Below are 16,809 nucleotides of genomic sequence, written 5' to 3' on the forward strand. Positions count from 1 at the left end.
TATATTCTCATGGTTGCAATCTGCGTTGCTTGAGTTTCTAAAAAGAGGCGAATTTTGATCGGTCAACTGCTGGCGCTGTTTCATGGAGGTGGTTGGTTTGGGCGATAAAGGTCACAAATCTGTGGTAGACATAAGAAGTTTGTGTGAAAAATGTGTACTATTGCGAAATTTTAAGATGGCGCTACTGTATCAAAATTCGAAAATTTATGATAAAGGCGAAAGTTATTAAAATAGGGTATTTAAAACAAATTAAAAAGAGACAAAGTATTGTATTTAAATTGCTCGAATTGCTTGTGAGCGCTATTGTGGAAAGTTATTAAACTACTATTTTGGTTTTCGTTATACGAGGAACTTTTTCTTTTAATAAAATGCTATGATCTTTTTTTTATATTGATTTGTCGACTATAACGCCTTCTACTGCTAGAATACACTTACATATTTATAAAAAAAACTAACTATAAACTGTATGTAAATCAGCTGCAGCTATTATCCGGTGATAGCGCTTCTTATCTCACTAAAATTCCATCTTTTTTAAATATTTATCAATAATCATAAATTTAGAATATCTTAAAAAATTTTATGATGAATAACATGACAAACATTTTAGGCATTGAGTCAAACATATTCACATATATACAAGTTTTCGTAATATTGACTAATCACCGCATTTTTTATGTCTATAGAAAAATTCGACAAGTAACAGTAGTTGTTGACACTTCCTGCATTATTATTCGTTTCTTAGACAAAATATTTTTATGATTAGGTCATAGGTTTTTAGTTTTGGGTATAGGTGTTAAAAATTTTAATCATTTAATGTTCAAACAATTTTATATATATTTTTTACTGTTTGTATAATATACATAAAGTTTTGAAACTTAGTGTGAATAGAAAGATGGCATCTTTAAAACCAAGAAATTCTAGTGGGAAATTGTTATTGGAAAAACTAAATAAAGATTTGTTCCTTGGTAATATTATTGAGGCAAGAAAAGTGGAAGGAAAAAACGTGGAGAATTTTGAATTCAATAAAAATCGATGCAAAGTTTTATCAGGAAATGAAAATATTAAGGAGAAATCAAATGGAATATTATATTGGATGTATAGAGATTGCCGAGTACAGGATAACTGGGCGATGATTTTTGCACAAAGAATAGCTATTAAGAAAAAAATACCATTATTTGTTTGTTACACTATCAAAGATGTTCATCATCAGTATCCTACACAGAGACACTTTAAATTCCTCATCGAAGGTAAGAACTATATATTTTCATGATACTTAATGGAAGGAATGTGGTATTCAAATTACGAAACGCAAACTTATTTTCTTTTAGGTTTAAAACTTGTTCAAAAAGAATGCAAAGAATTGAATATTGGATTTCATATTGTGAACAGCTCTCCTAAAGATATAGCGAGCTTGGTCTCAAATAATAATATAGGTGGGGTTGTATGTGACTTCAGTCCTTTAAAACATCCTAGAAATTTACAAGCAGCACTTTTAGATCATATCCCTGATGATGTACCTGTAGTTCAAGTAATTTAAACAATTATTACATTTTCATATGTGTAGTTTTTGGATCTTGTTAAAAGTTGAATGAACGTTTTGTGTAAATATGAAATGACAAGGTCACATTACTGGCTATACAGTATAAATTATGGTTTCAATATTTTTTTTAGGTAGATGCACATAATATTGTGCCTGTTCGGATAGCTTCTGAAAAACAAGAAGGTATGGCCAAATTTCTGAGAAGCAAAATAAATAAATACCTCGATGAATACCTCACTGGTTTTCCTAATGTATCTAGTCACCAATTTAAAGGAAAATTGGATCTTAAAGATGACATTGAAAATATCGATGATTGTTATAATTATTATAAACCAAAATATGATGTACCTGAAGTAAAATGGGGAGAAGGGCCTGGTGAAACAGCAGGACTTTTCATGTTGTATAATTTCATGATTAAAAATCTAAAAGAATATGGAAGTACCAGTAATGATCCCTCTAAAGACAATACATCAAAATTATCTCCTTATTTAAATTATGGTAATATGTATTATTAAATATTTGTAAATTTAGAGTAACTTTGTTCCCATCAAACTTTATATACCAGCAAAATGAAATCCTTTAGAAAACACAGCAAGTTGATAACTTATTTCATTATTAGGAAAGCGAAATATATCTGAAAATGAAAAACTTGAATCTACTTTGTTGAATTTTGGTTGACTGAGAGCTTACTTTATTTCTGTTATCAACACCATCAAGGTGCTTCTCCAGGAGATTACTATCTGATTCACTATCTAGGTGCTAACAATTTTCTGCTCATATTGGGAGATAATTCAAGTAAAACTTTCCACAAAAAATTTTCAGTGGTTACCCACTTGTTGACTGCCCCCATTATTTGAATCTTTTTTTTGTGTCAGGAAGAGTTTCTAATGTTTCGATTTCAAATTTTTGTTTAGCTTTGTACTATTCTCAGGTATTTCATCTCAGCAGTTGGAGTTAGCTATGAATGAACAACAAACACCAAAGACTAATCCTCACTCACTCATTCCCAGTAGGACTACACATACAAGTGAAGTGGGAATCTAGTGAAACGGCTCTGTTTATTATAATTTTTGTTGAAATTAAAACTTGTAAATATAATTCCAGAAACCAGTTATATTTTAAATAAACATTTTATAGGTCAAATTAGTGCGCAAAGATGTGTCTTAGAAGTCAAAAGCCTCAGCTCATTGTACAAGGAGCAATGTGACAAATATTTAGAAGAACTTATTGTAAGACGAGAATTAACAGATAATTATTGTTATTATAATAGTAATTATGATAATCTAGAGGGAGCTGCTGGATGGGCTAAAGATTCTCTAAAACTTCATAGGTAAGAGTAACTTCATTATGAATCCAAAAGTGTTGTTAGAATATTTTTAATTCCATTAAATAAAATGAAAATATATAGAATTTGCTTGGATGCTATAGGTCAAAGGGTAATTATATCATCGAGCTAATAGTCTCTTATTCTTGTACCATTTTAAGTGGATGAGGGTTTCAGTCATTTTCCTCAATTCTAGTAAAGTATTTCCTTTTTTTGTTACAAATTTCTTTAGTAAGTTCACTCTTTTTTACTATATATCAATACCAATTTAGCTATTTCATATTAATTTTTTATGTTATTGAGTCTTGTTCTGTTCCTTACCTAATATCTTATTATTTATATTCATTTCTTTTTGTCTGATCTTTTCTCTCAATTTCCAAATTTTCTACTTCATATTTTATTATTAGGACTGCTATTGTATGTTCATTATGAGATCCTGGTCAAAGTATTGTTGTGTTTATTGTATATTTACATATGTTTCTAAATCCTCACCTTTTTCTATTATTTTGTTCATTTTTAATTTTGTTTATTGTCATACATCAAGTGAAAATTGCAACATTTAGAGGAAAATTAAGTTTCTTGTTAATGTTTACTAAATACTGATACACAATTTTTTTTGTTCATTGCATTTTTTAGTAAGGATAAAAGGACGTGGACCTATACGAGGGAGCAGCTAGAAAATGCTAAAACTCATGATGAAATGTGGAACGCAGCTCAGTTACAGGCTTATCATGAAGGTAAAATTCATGGATACATGCGAATGTATTGGTGTAAAAAAATACTAGAATGGACGGAATCTCCTGAACAAGCTATTGAATATGGGCTATGGTTAAATGATACATTCTGCTTAGATGGAACAGATCCAAATGGCTACGTAGGTAAGAAACGATAATATTATTTGTTCTTACCCCAACTGAATCAACTTCGTAACTATACTGTCTGACAAGCGTTTTGACAACAAAGTTATCGTCTTCAGAGACTGAAGGTAAATCTTGATTTAGTGTATAATTGTGAGTGTTGGTGTAGTGGCAGTGTAAATCGTATGAATATCACCAACAGGTCCAGGAATTCCAACTTACCTTCAATCAAGGTTCTAATTGTGGTTATTGCATTTTTTAAATTTTTTGGCAATGTATTTATTTTTCAATAATGATTAATCACCTGGTATGGTTTAGACCACTTTAAATTATCTAAAATGTCAGGAATTCCTGAGGAATTAATTAGTAAAAAAAATCTTGATTGTTAAGGCAGTGAAAACTACCCATTTTAATATTCGCGGCATTAACAACTGAAAAAAAAACTAGGGAAATGATGGTAAACTTTTCAAACAAAGTTTAATAATTATGAATCAACAACCTGAGGCATGTTCCCAAATATAAATTTTTTTATCTTATCATTATTACTGCTAACTTGATTTTTCTGTTTGTTAACAGACCCATCTAGTGATTTAGGCTCCATTTACTGGTTTCATTTTGTTTCCCTGAATTTTCTGGAAATAGTTTTTTTTTCAAGATTTATATACAACTGTGGTAAACAAAGGTTTTTTAAATTTAGTTCTCTTTGCCAAGATTTTATGTGGTTTCTATGAACAAGAAATGAGCAACGCTACAATGAAGAGATGATAATTTGAGACCCAATTGTCTGTCACTGCACCACATCGAAGAGCACAACTACCGTTTGCTAAATATTATTTAGACATCAGAAGTCGAATGTTAAATTGTCTGATGACTCCATACTATTTGTAAATGATATAGTGTATACAAGTATACTGAAGAGCAAACAAAAGATTTACATAATACAAAATCCATGGTATGAGTATAGGAGATCAGTAATGGTATCAATATGCAGGGCCACACTTGTAATGTATCTTCGGGCTAACCAATGATGGTTGACCATATACTTTGTTACTTAATAACCAAAATTTTAATTCTTAATATCTAACCAACAACCATTTCATTGTGAAGGTTGGTTAACACCAACAAGTTGAATAACTCAATTCACTACTTTGGAATAAACTATTCAAGAAAATAATGAATTAAACTTCGTTTCAATAATTCGACTACTGTACTCGACGAATGTTAAACTATTAAGAACCCCTTATACGTGTACAAGCCGCCTTAAATACTAAATCCTATCATATACAAAAGCGATAATTAATTATAAATTGGACATTTATGTTTACATCAATATAAGACGAAAATTGGGTAATCCGAGACGATACGTTAATGGAGGGCTTCCATCAGAAGTGGTGAGATAATTCGAACACAAGAGGTTGTATCTCTGTCTGAGTTACATTTGTGCAAGGTTGCCTAATTTTAAATAGGAAATTATTATGTCAGAACAACACTGACATAATTATTATAAAAAGAGGTCCTAGACCAGTTAACAGCCTTGTCCTCAATTTTATACAGTTTTTTATTCCCTTTTTGTACAAAGTACTGAAAAAAAAATAAATATTAACTCGCAATAGTACATCTGTAATATTCTAAAAAAAATACACAATGAAATATGAAAATGTACACAATTACTTACATGACTAGCACCCAAAGAATACCAAAAATTTTATATTCGTATGATGAGATTTTATGAACAAATGATGACAAATATTATTGATTAATCAATCATTTTAGGCATTATGTGGTCGATTTGTGGAGTTCATGATCAAGGTTGGAAGGAAAGAGAAATATTTGGCAAAATTCGTTATATGGTCGATTATAGTCTAAGAAAAAAGTTCAACATGGATGCTTATTGTGCGAGATTTGGGAGAAAATCCATGGAACAAGTTAAAAAGAAGAAAGTAACTGAACCTTCTAGTATAAACAAAGATAAAATAAAGAAACAGGGTATTAAGCGAAAAGCTTCATAAATAAATTAAAATAAAAAGCATGCTTGCAAAAAGTAATGTTTACCAGACACTTTTTTTCACCTTTTTAATTTTTTTGGTCACAATCATTCACAAACTTTTTCACAGTTGAATTATTTGTAGTTTATTTACAACCTTTTAAATATTCCATTAATCAATTATCATAGGAAAATGAAACAAAGTATGTAAAAAAACTGATTTTCTAATTATTTCAATTAAAACATTGACAAAATAAATTATACACGTGTTTATACCTCTCGCATTTCTTCATACAACCCAAACTTGACTTGAAATATTTTTTTTATAAAAAAATCGAGTATAAATAATGAAAAATGCTATGACTATATTAACAATCTTAATAGTTGATAATTTTCAATTGATATTTAAGAATTGCTAACAATATCTTACAAACGATAATAAATACAGGTCCATAATAGAAACATTTAAATAGATTTTATATTAGAATCTTTACACAAGTACTCCATTGGTCTGTGTTCCATGACTGGTCTGTTAGAATCTGCGACAGTCGTTTGGGATTTGTGTGGATTAACGTATAATTTTGATTTGTGACGGTATTCGTCAAACACTCTATCCAAAGTGGATATAACCTCATCCACATTTTCTTTGGTGAATACCATCGGAGGCTTGAATTTAATTATGTTGCAATGAGGACCATCCACACTGATCAATATATGCTCTTCACGCATCCTGTAATTAAAAATATAGGTATAACAATCAAGTTAGATTGGATGTAATACAATCTAATAATTTTTTTATTTCAATGTTATTTTTACCAAATGTAATCTTTTATTAGGTATTTCGAGTGCTGCAAGCGCCCGAAACATATGTTTTCTACTTATTGAATCATACTCCTGCTTGAAATCCACAAAGAGGAAATTCAGGTTTAATCCTTGGTCATAGCTATTGTTATGGATTGCCTTCAGTATGAAAATTTGATCACTAGTTGACTTCCCCTTTTTAAAGCCCCCCCTGATACTCGACCACTTGTTTTGCCCCTAGATTATAGCCTGCTGATAAATCTACTACTGACTTTACAAATACCAAGTTCCAAAGTAAAGGAGGCCTATATAGTTTCGTTATAATCATGTTATATTAATGGTAGTCTAAGAAAAAATGAGTTCTATAATACAAAAAGTATTTCATGTTTTTTATGTTTCCACTTAACCTTTCTAAAAGCAATTCATTTAGAAAAAATATTCAGTTGAAGTCAAAATACAATTAGAAATGTAAGTACACAGATTTGTATCATAAAAGAGTTGAGAATATTGATTCGTTATATGAACCATTGTAATTTACCTTTGTAATACAAATTTTGCACATTTTGTATTTGGTTCTCTAGTTTCCCTATCTACCACCAAATCTATACCGACGAACAAACCAACTCCTCTAACATCTCCAATACATTTATGTTTTTTCGCTAATAACAAGCAATTATCAAGAAGATATTCTCCAACAACGATGGCATTTTCTCGTAAATTTTCTTTTTCGATTGTATCAAAAACAGCATTTGCTATAGCACAAGAAACTGGATTTCCTCCATACTGAAATAAAAATGGAAGATATAGTGAATGTAAGTAAATTACAGTCTCAAAATTTTTTGTGGCATCATAAATTAAAAGTATAGAAAGCAAGCAATCAAATATAATGTGACACGTGCAGACATGTCCTTACATGAGGAAACTAAATATTCAACTTAAACATTTTTCTTTTTTGATGGAATTTAGAGAAATCCACAAAACAATTTGTGGTTATTGAATTACTGCATTAAGACAGACCTTTCACTTACAAATGGTATAGTAATATTTTTATCATGATGATTCCTCTTGATTTTAGGTCTCTTTTGATAGACAATTACAGTAAGATCCCACTTAATGCAGGGGTTATGTTCCATCAAAGTAGAGCGTAATGTGAAATAGCGCTAAACGAGGCTATCGTAATATCCAAATAATGGGGTTAGAAAATTATATTGGCATGGATAAACTTACTGTATTGAAATATTCCACACCAGTTTTTGTGAAACTATCTGATACTGCTTTGGTAGTAACAACGCATGCTACTGGATGTCCGTTACCCATGGGTTTTCCCATAGTAACAATATCCGGAATTACATCAAATTCTTGGAAACACCACCAGTGTTTCCCTATTCTTCCGAAACCAACTTGAACTTCATCGGCTATACAGATGCCTCCTGCTTTTCTTATAATATCATACACCTGAAATTAATACAATATGATAATAGAAAAATTTCTCATGTATTTGAAATTATGACGTCTTAAATATATTCAGAAGATGGTTATTGGTAAAAGAGGTAGATCAACTGATTAGAAGAGGCACAATTATAAAGACAATTTTGCTTTTACCCTATTTCTGATAAATGCACAGTGAGACAAAAATAGAAAAATCTATACAAAAAATCAAATTTTTAATGCCAATTCTTAATTCGATGTCAAGTTTCATTACTGCACATTCCACTAAAGATAGATGAACAAATAGAACAGTCAATCTAATATTTTAATAAAGTAGTATAGGAACTTAACTCCTACACAATACATATCACACATAAATAAAACTGGCTTCAATATGATATATCAAATATATAATTGATAAGAGATTTGGGAAAAGATGGAAATAAAATGTGTACAACACAAAACGGAACTCAATAGAGTACAAATAGAACTAAAATTTTGACACTTTAGTTTCAACAATGATAAAAAAGAAGTTAAAAGTTTTAGAGTAGCTAGAGATGTAAATTTTTAATTAATGTAATAAAATTTTATGTAATGAGAATTTAAAACGTGTTATTTTACCAAAAAAAGACAAAAATTTTTAGGAATATTTGTAATAACTGGATGCAACCACTAAAGCCAATAAATATCCATTATGGAAGGCCACAAAGATTCAAACTGATCTGAGTTTTATCAGCTGTATTCATTGTTTATTTATCTGTGGTAATTGCTAAGGTTGGAAGTATTTCTATGACTCCGGCGATTTCCGTTTGTTTTAAAAGAAATGGATAAAATAATTGAAGTGTGTGAGATATTAACAATGATCTAGTGAGTCTGCTATAAGTAAATCGAGAGCTTATTAAATTAGGCCCGGGCGCCCCTGGACATTAACAACTGGTGAAATACTGAATACTGATGGTTTTGAATGATCAATAATTTCAGTTTTCATTGCCATCTTGTGATTTCACAAAAATAAACAGAACCTTATGAACTCAATATTTAGTAAAGTTAATAAGACTTAACGGCCATACCAAATATAGAATTTGAGAACTATTTATATATATATATATATATATATATATATATATATATATATATATATATATATATATATATAGTTATAGTATGAATATATCCAAAATAAATTATTAAATAATAATAAGATATAAATAAAGCAATAAGTTCAGTTCTGTTATTCAGTTATTTAGAGCAGTTTATCACAATAAAATAAATAACATTCTTTATATTAAGTTTTGGCCGACACTATATTCTAAATTATTATTTAATTTTGACAAATCCTGTATAATCAAAGAATTTAATCCATAAATTGACAGATAAAAACAGGAGCACCAACTTCAAAAATTTATGTGACATACCAACATAAATTTTAAGGTTATAAATGATAAAATATAAAAATTTTGACAACTGCAATGATAAAATTAATAACATAGGAATGAAATAAATACAACAAAGAAATTATAGAATAAAGTCACAATAATTTAAAAATTTAGAAATGACAATTTAGTAACTAACTTTTAAAACAAATATCATTGATTAAAAAAAAAACAATTAAGAAGAGAATCAACAACGGGAGAAATATTTGGCAAGAAAAAAAAACAATTAAGAAGAGAATCAACAACGGGAGAAATTTTTCGCAAGAAAAAAAGAGTAAAATAATTTTAATTGAAATTTAAAAAATTAAAATCTTGATAAAAAAGGCATAAAATATTCAAAGGATTGATAATTAATAATTGTATAAGTGTAGTAATAAGAAATTAGTGAAAACAATTAAATAAAGTGAAATAAGTGAGAATACTCACAAAGGGACAATTTCCAAGATAAAGAAGTTGTGAAAAGGAAAAGAACAGGAGTGGAACTACATCGGAGTATCTGTTTATTCTGCAAGGCCGTAACAATTTCCAATTAAAAAAAAAATTAAGAATACAACATAACAAACACTTAAGGTACTGTTCTATTAAGTTTAAGTATTTCTTTTAGTATATAATATTTGAGTTCACATTTCCATATAATTTAGTTTTATGAGTGTAATTACGAGTATGAATGAATGATTGTTTGTAAAATAAAATAATTGTAATAGCTAGTTAAGAAATTGTATATTTTGAATATTTTATTAATTATAAAGAACAGACCCGGTCTTAAAACTATTATCATCTGACCTTATAACCATAACAATTTATCGCAATAAAATTTTTTAATTTGACCTCACAATATAATACCCTGAGAATAAAAAAAATAATAATAACATAATAAAATAAAGAAATTCAAATAATTATTAATGGCGCCCAAATTAAAATCTGATTTTATTTAAAAAAAAAATTATAAAAATAAACATTACACATTATCATACCATAACAATATATATATATATATATATATATATATATATATATATATATTTATAATATATTATATTATAAATATATATAAATATCTTATGGGGACAACATTAATGTACAAAAATGAATATTATCCGAACATATATATTATTTTGCAGGCTTTATTCATTCATAGAATCCTTAAAAAATTTATATACATTTATCTTTCATTTGAGTTCTTCGTGGTATATTGATGGCTGTCTGGGCCGTATTGTCCAGCTAATTTTCTAATATCACAATCCCACATCAAGTTAAATCTTCTGGTTCTCTTCATGTTTATGTTATTCGTGTGATACATTTATTGTCAGTTCTTCTCGTCAAGTATCATTTAAGTAAGTAATTCTGTGGATAACGTTCGTAACCTGGATCTTCTGTCTCATCCACTAAATACTCTTACAATCTTTTTTGTTATTCTTCGCATGCTTTGCTCCATAGATATTTGTATTATTGGAATTTTCTTATGATATCAGGATTAAGAGTTTCGCATCCGTATGTACACTGGCATTATTGATATATGATAATATTTTTCTAATGTGTCATGCTAATTTAACTTGCTTTTCAATTTCTGGGAGTGAAGATCCCGATTTGTGAATTAGTTGATCCAGGTATATGTATTCTTCTACTAATTCTAGTATTGTATCATTAATTTCTATCAGTTCGTTGTACAGAGGGACAAACATAAGGCGACCCATATACTTTTCTCCAAACCTATAAGAGTTATCAAAAAACTTTAATTACAAAAATTCTTTGTATTTATAAGAATTTTTAGATTATAGAGGGTGTCCCAATTCTTCAGTATCGACATCAACTTTGGAATTTTAAATGAAACAACCTATATTTTATTGCTTTTTTTGATTTAGCGGTAAAAGCAAAGGTAATTTTCATGAGACCGACCTATTTGATTTCCGCACGGTTTAGGAAATATTTAAGGAGTTTTCATTGAAAAATCATTCCGCAAAATAAAAATAAAGCTAAATGGCATCATTTGCAAAATGAATTTTTAAATACAAAACTTAAGATAATGGAATTTTCGTGATTTTCGTGTCTAGAATCATGCTGGGTGTCTCTTTTTACTGTATGAGTTTCGAAATAACAAAATCTCAATTTTTTTAAATTGCACACCCTGTATGTATGGCATGATTCTTATTTTTATGCGCGTTCTATTAAAATTATAACATACAGGAAGTGCCATTTAAAAAAATTATATTTTGTTATCTACACAAATCGAAACTCATTCAGTAAAAAAAGATTCTAGACTCGAAAATCAATAAACCAAAGTTTTGTGTTTAAAAATTCATTTTGCAAATGATGCCAGATAGCCTCATTTTTTGCGGAATGTAATTATTTTTCAATATAAATTCAAATAACCTTGAATATTTTCTAAACCGTGCGGAAATCAAATAGGCCTTTGTTTTTACAACTAATTCTAAAAATGCAATAAAATATAGAGTGTTCCATTTAAAATTCCAAAGCTGAAGTCGATACTGAAGAATTGGGACACCCTGTATAATCCAAAAATCAATAATCTAAAAATTCCTTCAAATACAAAGAACTTTTGTAATTGAAGTTTTTTGATAACTCTTACAGGTTTTGAGAAAAGTATATGGTTTACCTTATGTTTGACACCCTGTACATTACCTCTACTTTCATTTTGAGACCTACTTCATTGTTCATGATGTTTACCTCATCAATTTGTTGTTCCAATTCCTCGGGACTATTGGCGATCACTACTATATGGTCAGTGAACCTTAAGTGGTTATTCCAGTCTAGATTTCGGAAGATTTTTCCTATTGTCACTGTAAAGAGATGGCATTACGTTGTGGTACTTCTCTACAGGTTAGAAATTCTGAAGATTCTTTGTATATTATTACTCTAGCTTTACCTCCCCTGTAAATATTGGCTATATGTTTTGTTGTCTTCCTGATTTGTTGGGGTTTCTATAATGGCTTTAGGATGTATCGAGTTAAATGCGTTCTTTAAGTCAATAAAGACTAAAGCTAATGGTAGATCGTACAATATACATGGAGCTAATATACTGTGATATGTGCAGTAAGCTATCTTTTAAAAAAATTAAGATGTAAGTTGAAAATTTTGTGTAATATACCTCACTGAAGTAATTTTTAGGTGGTATAACTTGTCCTCCGCAGCTTAACATACTTTCGGCAATAAAAGCACTGATTCCTCTACCCGTTTCTTGAACTTTTTCACATAATATGCGAACATCTTCTGCATATGCATGACCTATCTTGTCTTTGGTATATTCAGTATCACGGTACTTGCCTCTATAAGAATCTGGAATAGGAGCCTAAAATGTTTTTCAAAGTTAATATAAGTTTAAAAGATACATACAAGATAAAATTATGTTTAAAAGTATTTTAATGAATAGTTTTTCAAATATTCTATTTGTTATAGTATTAGAAGGAAATCAATAATGTTAATTGTTGCCTTTACAGCGCTGGTCATTGGCACACAAGAACAATAATGATACGTAAGATAAATAAAGGACTGTTACAAAATTTATTACAATACATAAATTAATTATAATATATATATTATATATATTTTTTTCATTTCTGTCGGACAGTTAAGTTTCTCCTCGAGGTTGGTTTTCATATCAAACTGCTGGTATGCGGTAGAGTATTCTCTGCAGTCATTGTTTTTTTTTTGTGTAATGAATAAATGATAAATAAAGTTATTCAAGTTTATGTTTGTAGACAACAATATTTTTCGCATTAATATATTTATACTTGAAGAGATAAATATGTAATTGCGACACGATTTAAAAATAAAAACTGTCGTTTAATTATATTTTATAATCAGCCATAGACAGAAAGTTCGATATATGTTTTTAAAAGAAACAGATTTTAATAAATCAGATTGCACAATTCATTTCTCGATTCACAAAAAAATAAGGCTATCGGGGTCAAAATATTACCAGCACGAGAAAGTCGCCTGATAAATAAGGACAATTAATTAATTTGACACAATCTACCGGTTAAAGTCCGTTTTATGTAAATATTTAACTAATAAACTGATACGTTACAATTGTTCAAATAATAGTTTTTTACGTATCTATTCAAGTGGAACTGCTTGACATTTTTTTATATTGACTAATGACTCGCAATTTATTTATGAAAACAATAATATTCATTAGTTGCATTAAAAATAATAATCCAGGTTATAAACCATACTAGTATAAGCCGGCAATCGCTGACAGGGCATATCTGGAAAATATGAGGTTCGTTCCAGCCCATAAAAAAACGTCCTTTGCATTTTAGAGATTACGTGTTCCAACCGGGCAATTACCGTTATACGAACGAGTCTGATTTGTGTTCCAACCGAGGAATCGTTTGGGAACCGTTTCCGGGACGGTCTTTTAGATACTTGGTTGAGTACTCTTTAAGAATCGTGCGAGTGACGTTTGCCTTTCGTAGCAAATTTTACACTTTATTCACATTTTTGCATAAATGTAATACTCCAATATGAACAGTGGAAGCTGTTCCGACTAAGTGAAACAAATAGTGTATCGTCCTCTCTCTCCTCCGGACGCTTAAGTTAGCTCTGCGCATCTTTTACGCACATGAAGCATGCGCAGTATAGATAAAGTGTCTCGATCGAGAAAGAAAATGAATACTGTCGGCACCTTAACGTAAAGATGGTTTTCCCATAAGAACTGTCCATATAAGAGTATTACATAATATATGCATTATTGACGTTGCTCCCGTTAACCTAAACATATCCGGTATTTATGGACGATAATATGGAAAATAACGAATAGAAAACAAGCAAAGCCAAAAGACCACCATAAACAAACAATTAGAAAGAAAAATAACCCCAGCATTACGCTCTAACGTCATACGTCAAAATCACGTGACAAACGCGAATGGATGTGATTAGCTGTTTTCTATTGCAACGAACGGCTGACGGAGAATGATAGAATTTGTTTATGTTGAAAGTCACCAACGGCAGACCGATCCGTACATGGCAACTATGAATGGTCTTATGCATCTCAAAATTGTTTACCAGCAAACGTCAACAGCAAAAGCAAACGGAAAGTCAAATTTATGAATCGGCCTTTATGCAACTTCTTTTGGTATTTTTCTTTTGTCGTCTCAAGGAAGTAGGCATAATGAGGGCTTGTAATTATGGCTTTTTTTTGGAGGTAATCTATTAAAATTACGCCTTCAGCATCCTTAAATATGGTCAGCATAACCTTCTTTACTGAATTTTGCATCTTGATTTTTTTAAGTGGTGTTTTTATTCTGTATTTTGGTCTCTACATCATAGTGATGTATCAAAAATTTTTACTAATCTTGCAAGAAAATTTTCTTTCTCTTGTTTATACTGCGTTAATAAAGGACCCTAAATGTCTTACATTTTTCTCATATTCAGTATATAATGTACCACATGGTATGAGCGACCATTATCTTCAATTAATTATCTAATCGTTATATGTCGAATTTGCAACACGAGATCATGGACTTTTCAAAATTTGAGATATTAAATTGAAAATATGTTAAGGTTAGGTTAGGTTAGCTAATAAAATTCTTAATTAAACATAAAATAGGCAATTTCAAGAACTATGTATATGAGAATCGTAATTGGATATCTATTATATATCACACATTGCAAGTGACTAAAAATATTATTATAGAATGGGGTCAAATTGAAGACATATTTCGAATTCATTCTTTTAATTGATCAAATTAAGAACCCAGATGAAGATGTCATTGTTTATATTATTGTCCTTCCTAGTATGTAGTTTTAAATGGTGTTGAGGGTTGAGGACAGGAAATACTTTTCGATCTTTTATTTGATCTTTATCAAGGCTAAAAATATATGGTATATAATAACGCAATCTTCGTCAATTTTTGAGTTATTATGTACCATATATTTCTAGACTTCAAATAAAAGATCGAAACGTTGGCATTTAAAAAAACTCTAGATCAGTTTTATTTTGAGTCCTAAACCCGCAATATCATTCGAAATTACAAACTAGGAACAAAAAATTGTTTATCGCAAAATCATAGAAATGATGAAACTAACAATATAAACAATGAAAAATTAAAAAATAAGTAGAAAATAGTGCCAAACTGAAGGCATATTTTGAATTCATTTTTTTAATTAATCAAATTAATCAACCCGCAACACCATTTGCAATTAGAAATTAAGAACAAAAAATTGTTTATCGCATGCAATCAGAAAAATGATGAAAATAAGGATATAAAAAATGAAAAATTAAAATATAATAAAACATTTTTTAAGGGCTAAATTATGTAAGCCTTCTATGCCTACTAAACCAATATACAGAGGTCAAAACAAGATTTAACAATATGAAAATTGATACAGGTCAGGAGTGTGAAGTTAGTTTATCGATGTTGCCATACATAGAAGTATGGAGATTGTGAAACATTATATACTTACAAATATATTAAGCAATTGAATGAAAAAATTGATGTGAAATTAATAATATCAGCCATTTTAAAAAATTATGAAAAAAGAAGAAAATATCGAAATAGGTCTCAAGGCCTCAGTTTTCTTATCGTGACGAGTGTGATAATACAATTCAGTTGTTTAATTAAGAGATTTATCTCAAAGCATGGGGAATGTGCGTCACCATTAAATCTTCTTGAATTCATTGGTGTGTACAGCTACTGATTAGACATGTGATGAATCAACAAAACCAAAAAAAGCAAATTCAGTACAGAGTTAAGACAATAGTATCTATTTATATATGAAGATGTTATGTATTACAAAACGCTTCGAGAGGTTAAAGGATTACTAAATAATATCTTGAAGTATTGAAAATATTCCGTAACGCAGATAAAGTAAAACAGCCATATTTTTGATCAAGCGTTGATCTTTTACAATATGTGTGACTTTTGGCATTTTCCTAGATTAACAATACCGTTCAAAAGAGATTTGATACCAAAAATTGACTTCCAGGACTACTTTAGGAAGTGAAAAACCAACGGGAAGGTGTCATTCAAATGGATTCTAAATTAAATAATATGCTCATGGTACTTTTCTAAGAAAGTCTTTTTTATAATATATTGTATTACTACACAATTAACCAAGTTCATGAAAAATAGTTAAACTTACCAAATGAACATGTTCCTTTTGTCCAACACCACCAGGCAGATTAAATTTGTAGTGCGAAATATCAATCAAAGATGTTAAATGCCCATGGTAAGCACTAAAAAATAACTATATTCGTATCTACCAAAAATTTTCACCTTGCTCCTAACCCCCGAAACCCTCCAATAACATTATAAATACGAAGAATTGTTGTATGTACAGAGACGATTTCTTCTTACTAAACTGATTACATTCTTGTCCATCTGTTCTCATACCTTTACCCGTAACTTACGGCCGTTTCATACCTCTGTCTTTTTATTCAAAATATTTTTTGTGACAAAACTTTACCAGTTTTATTCAAC

The 16,809-nt window shown here is 29.5% G+C and overlaps 2 protein-coding genes across 2 annotated transcripts in view; one reads left to right on the forward strand and one right to left on the reverse strand.

Moving 5' to 3' along the window:
- Positions 1-513: 513 nt before the first annotated feature.
- On the forward strand, positions 514-7,070 carry LOC130452390 (deoxyribodipyrimidine photo-lyase-like). The gene is made up of 6 exons (XM_056791641.1): positions 514-1,247; positions 1,329-1,528; positions 1,672-2,038; positions 2,678-2,870; positions 3,501-3,742; positions 5,495-7,070. Exons 1-6 carry the CDS (start codon positions 893-895, stop codon positions 5,728-5,730), a joined length of 1,593 nt encoding a protein of 530 aa, XP_056647619.1. The 5' UTR covers positions 514-892; the 3' UTR covers positions 5,731-7,070.
- Positions 5,912-16,809, reverse strand: part of LOC130452391 (alanine--glyoxylate aminotransferase 2-like) — a 28,016-nt gene continuing 17,118 nt past the window's right edge. The window contains exons 4-8 of the mRNA XM_056791642.1: positions 16,472-16,565; positions 12,474-12,674; positions 7,734-7,961; positions 7,045-7,289; positions 5,912-6,435 (exon numbers count right to left, since the gene is read on the reverse strand). Coding sequence (XP_056647620.1) covers positions 6,171-6,435; positions 7,045-7,289; positions 7,734-7,961; positions 12,474-12,674; positions 16,472-16,565 — 1,033 coding nt within the window. The 3' untranslated portion in view covers positions 5,912-6,170. The remainder of the gene's footprint in view (positions 6,436-7,044; positions 7,290-7,733; positions 7,962-12,473; positions 12,675-16,471; positions 16,566-16,809) is intronic.

This window comes from Diorhabda sublineata, chromosome 1 (assembly GCF_026230105.1).
Source record: "Diorhabda sublineata isolate icDioSubl1.1 chromosome 1, icDioSubl1.1, whole genome shotgun sequence".
Lineage (NCBI taxonomy): Eukaryota > Metazoa > Arthropoda > Insecta > Coleoptera > Chrysomelidae > Diorhabda > Diorhabda sublineata.

What these genes read in the sequence shown, in the direction of transcription:
- LOC130452390 (XM_056791641.1), top strand. Translation starts at nt 893, where the DNA reads ATGGCATCTTTAAAACCAAGAAATTCTAGTGGGAAATTGTTATTGGAA. An exon ending in CTTTAAATTCCTCATCGAAG is followed by an intron (nt 1,248 to 1,328) that starts GTAAGAACTATA and finishes ATTTTCTTTTAG; the next exon opens with GTTTAAAACTTGTTCAAAAA. An exon ending in AGATCCAAATGGCTACGTAG is followed by an intron (nt 3,743 to 5,494) that starts GTAAGAAACGAT and finishes CAATCATTTTAG; the next exon opens with GCATTATGTGGTCGATTTGT.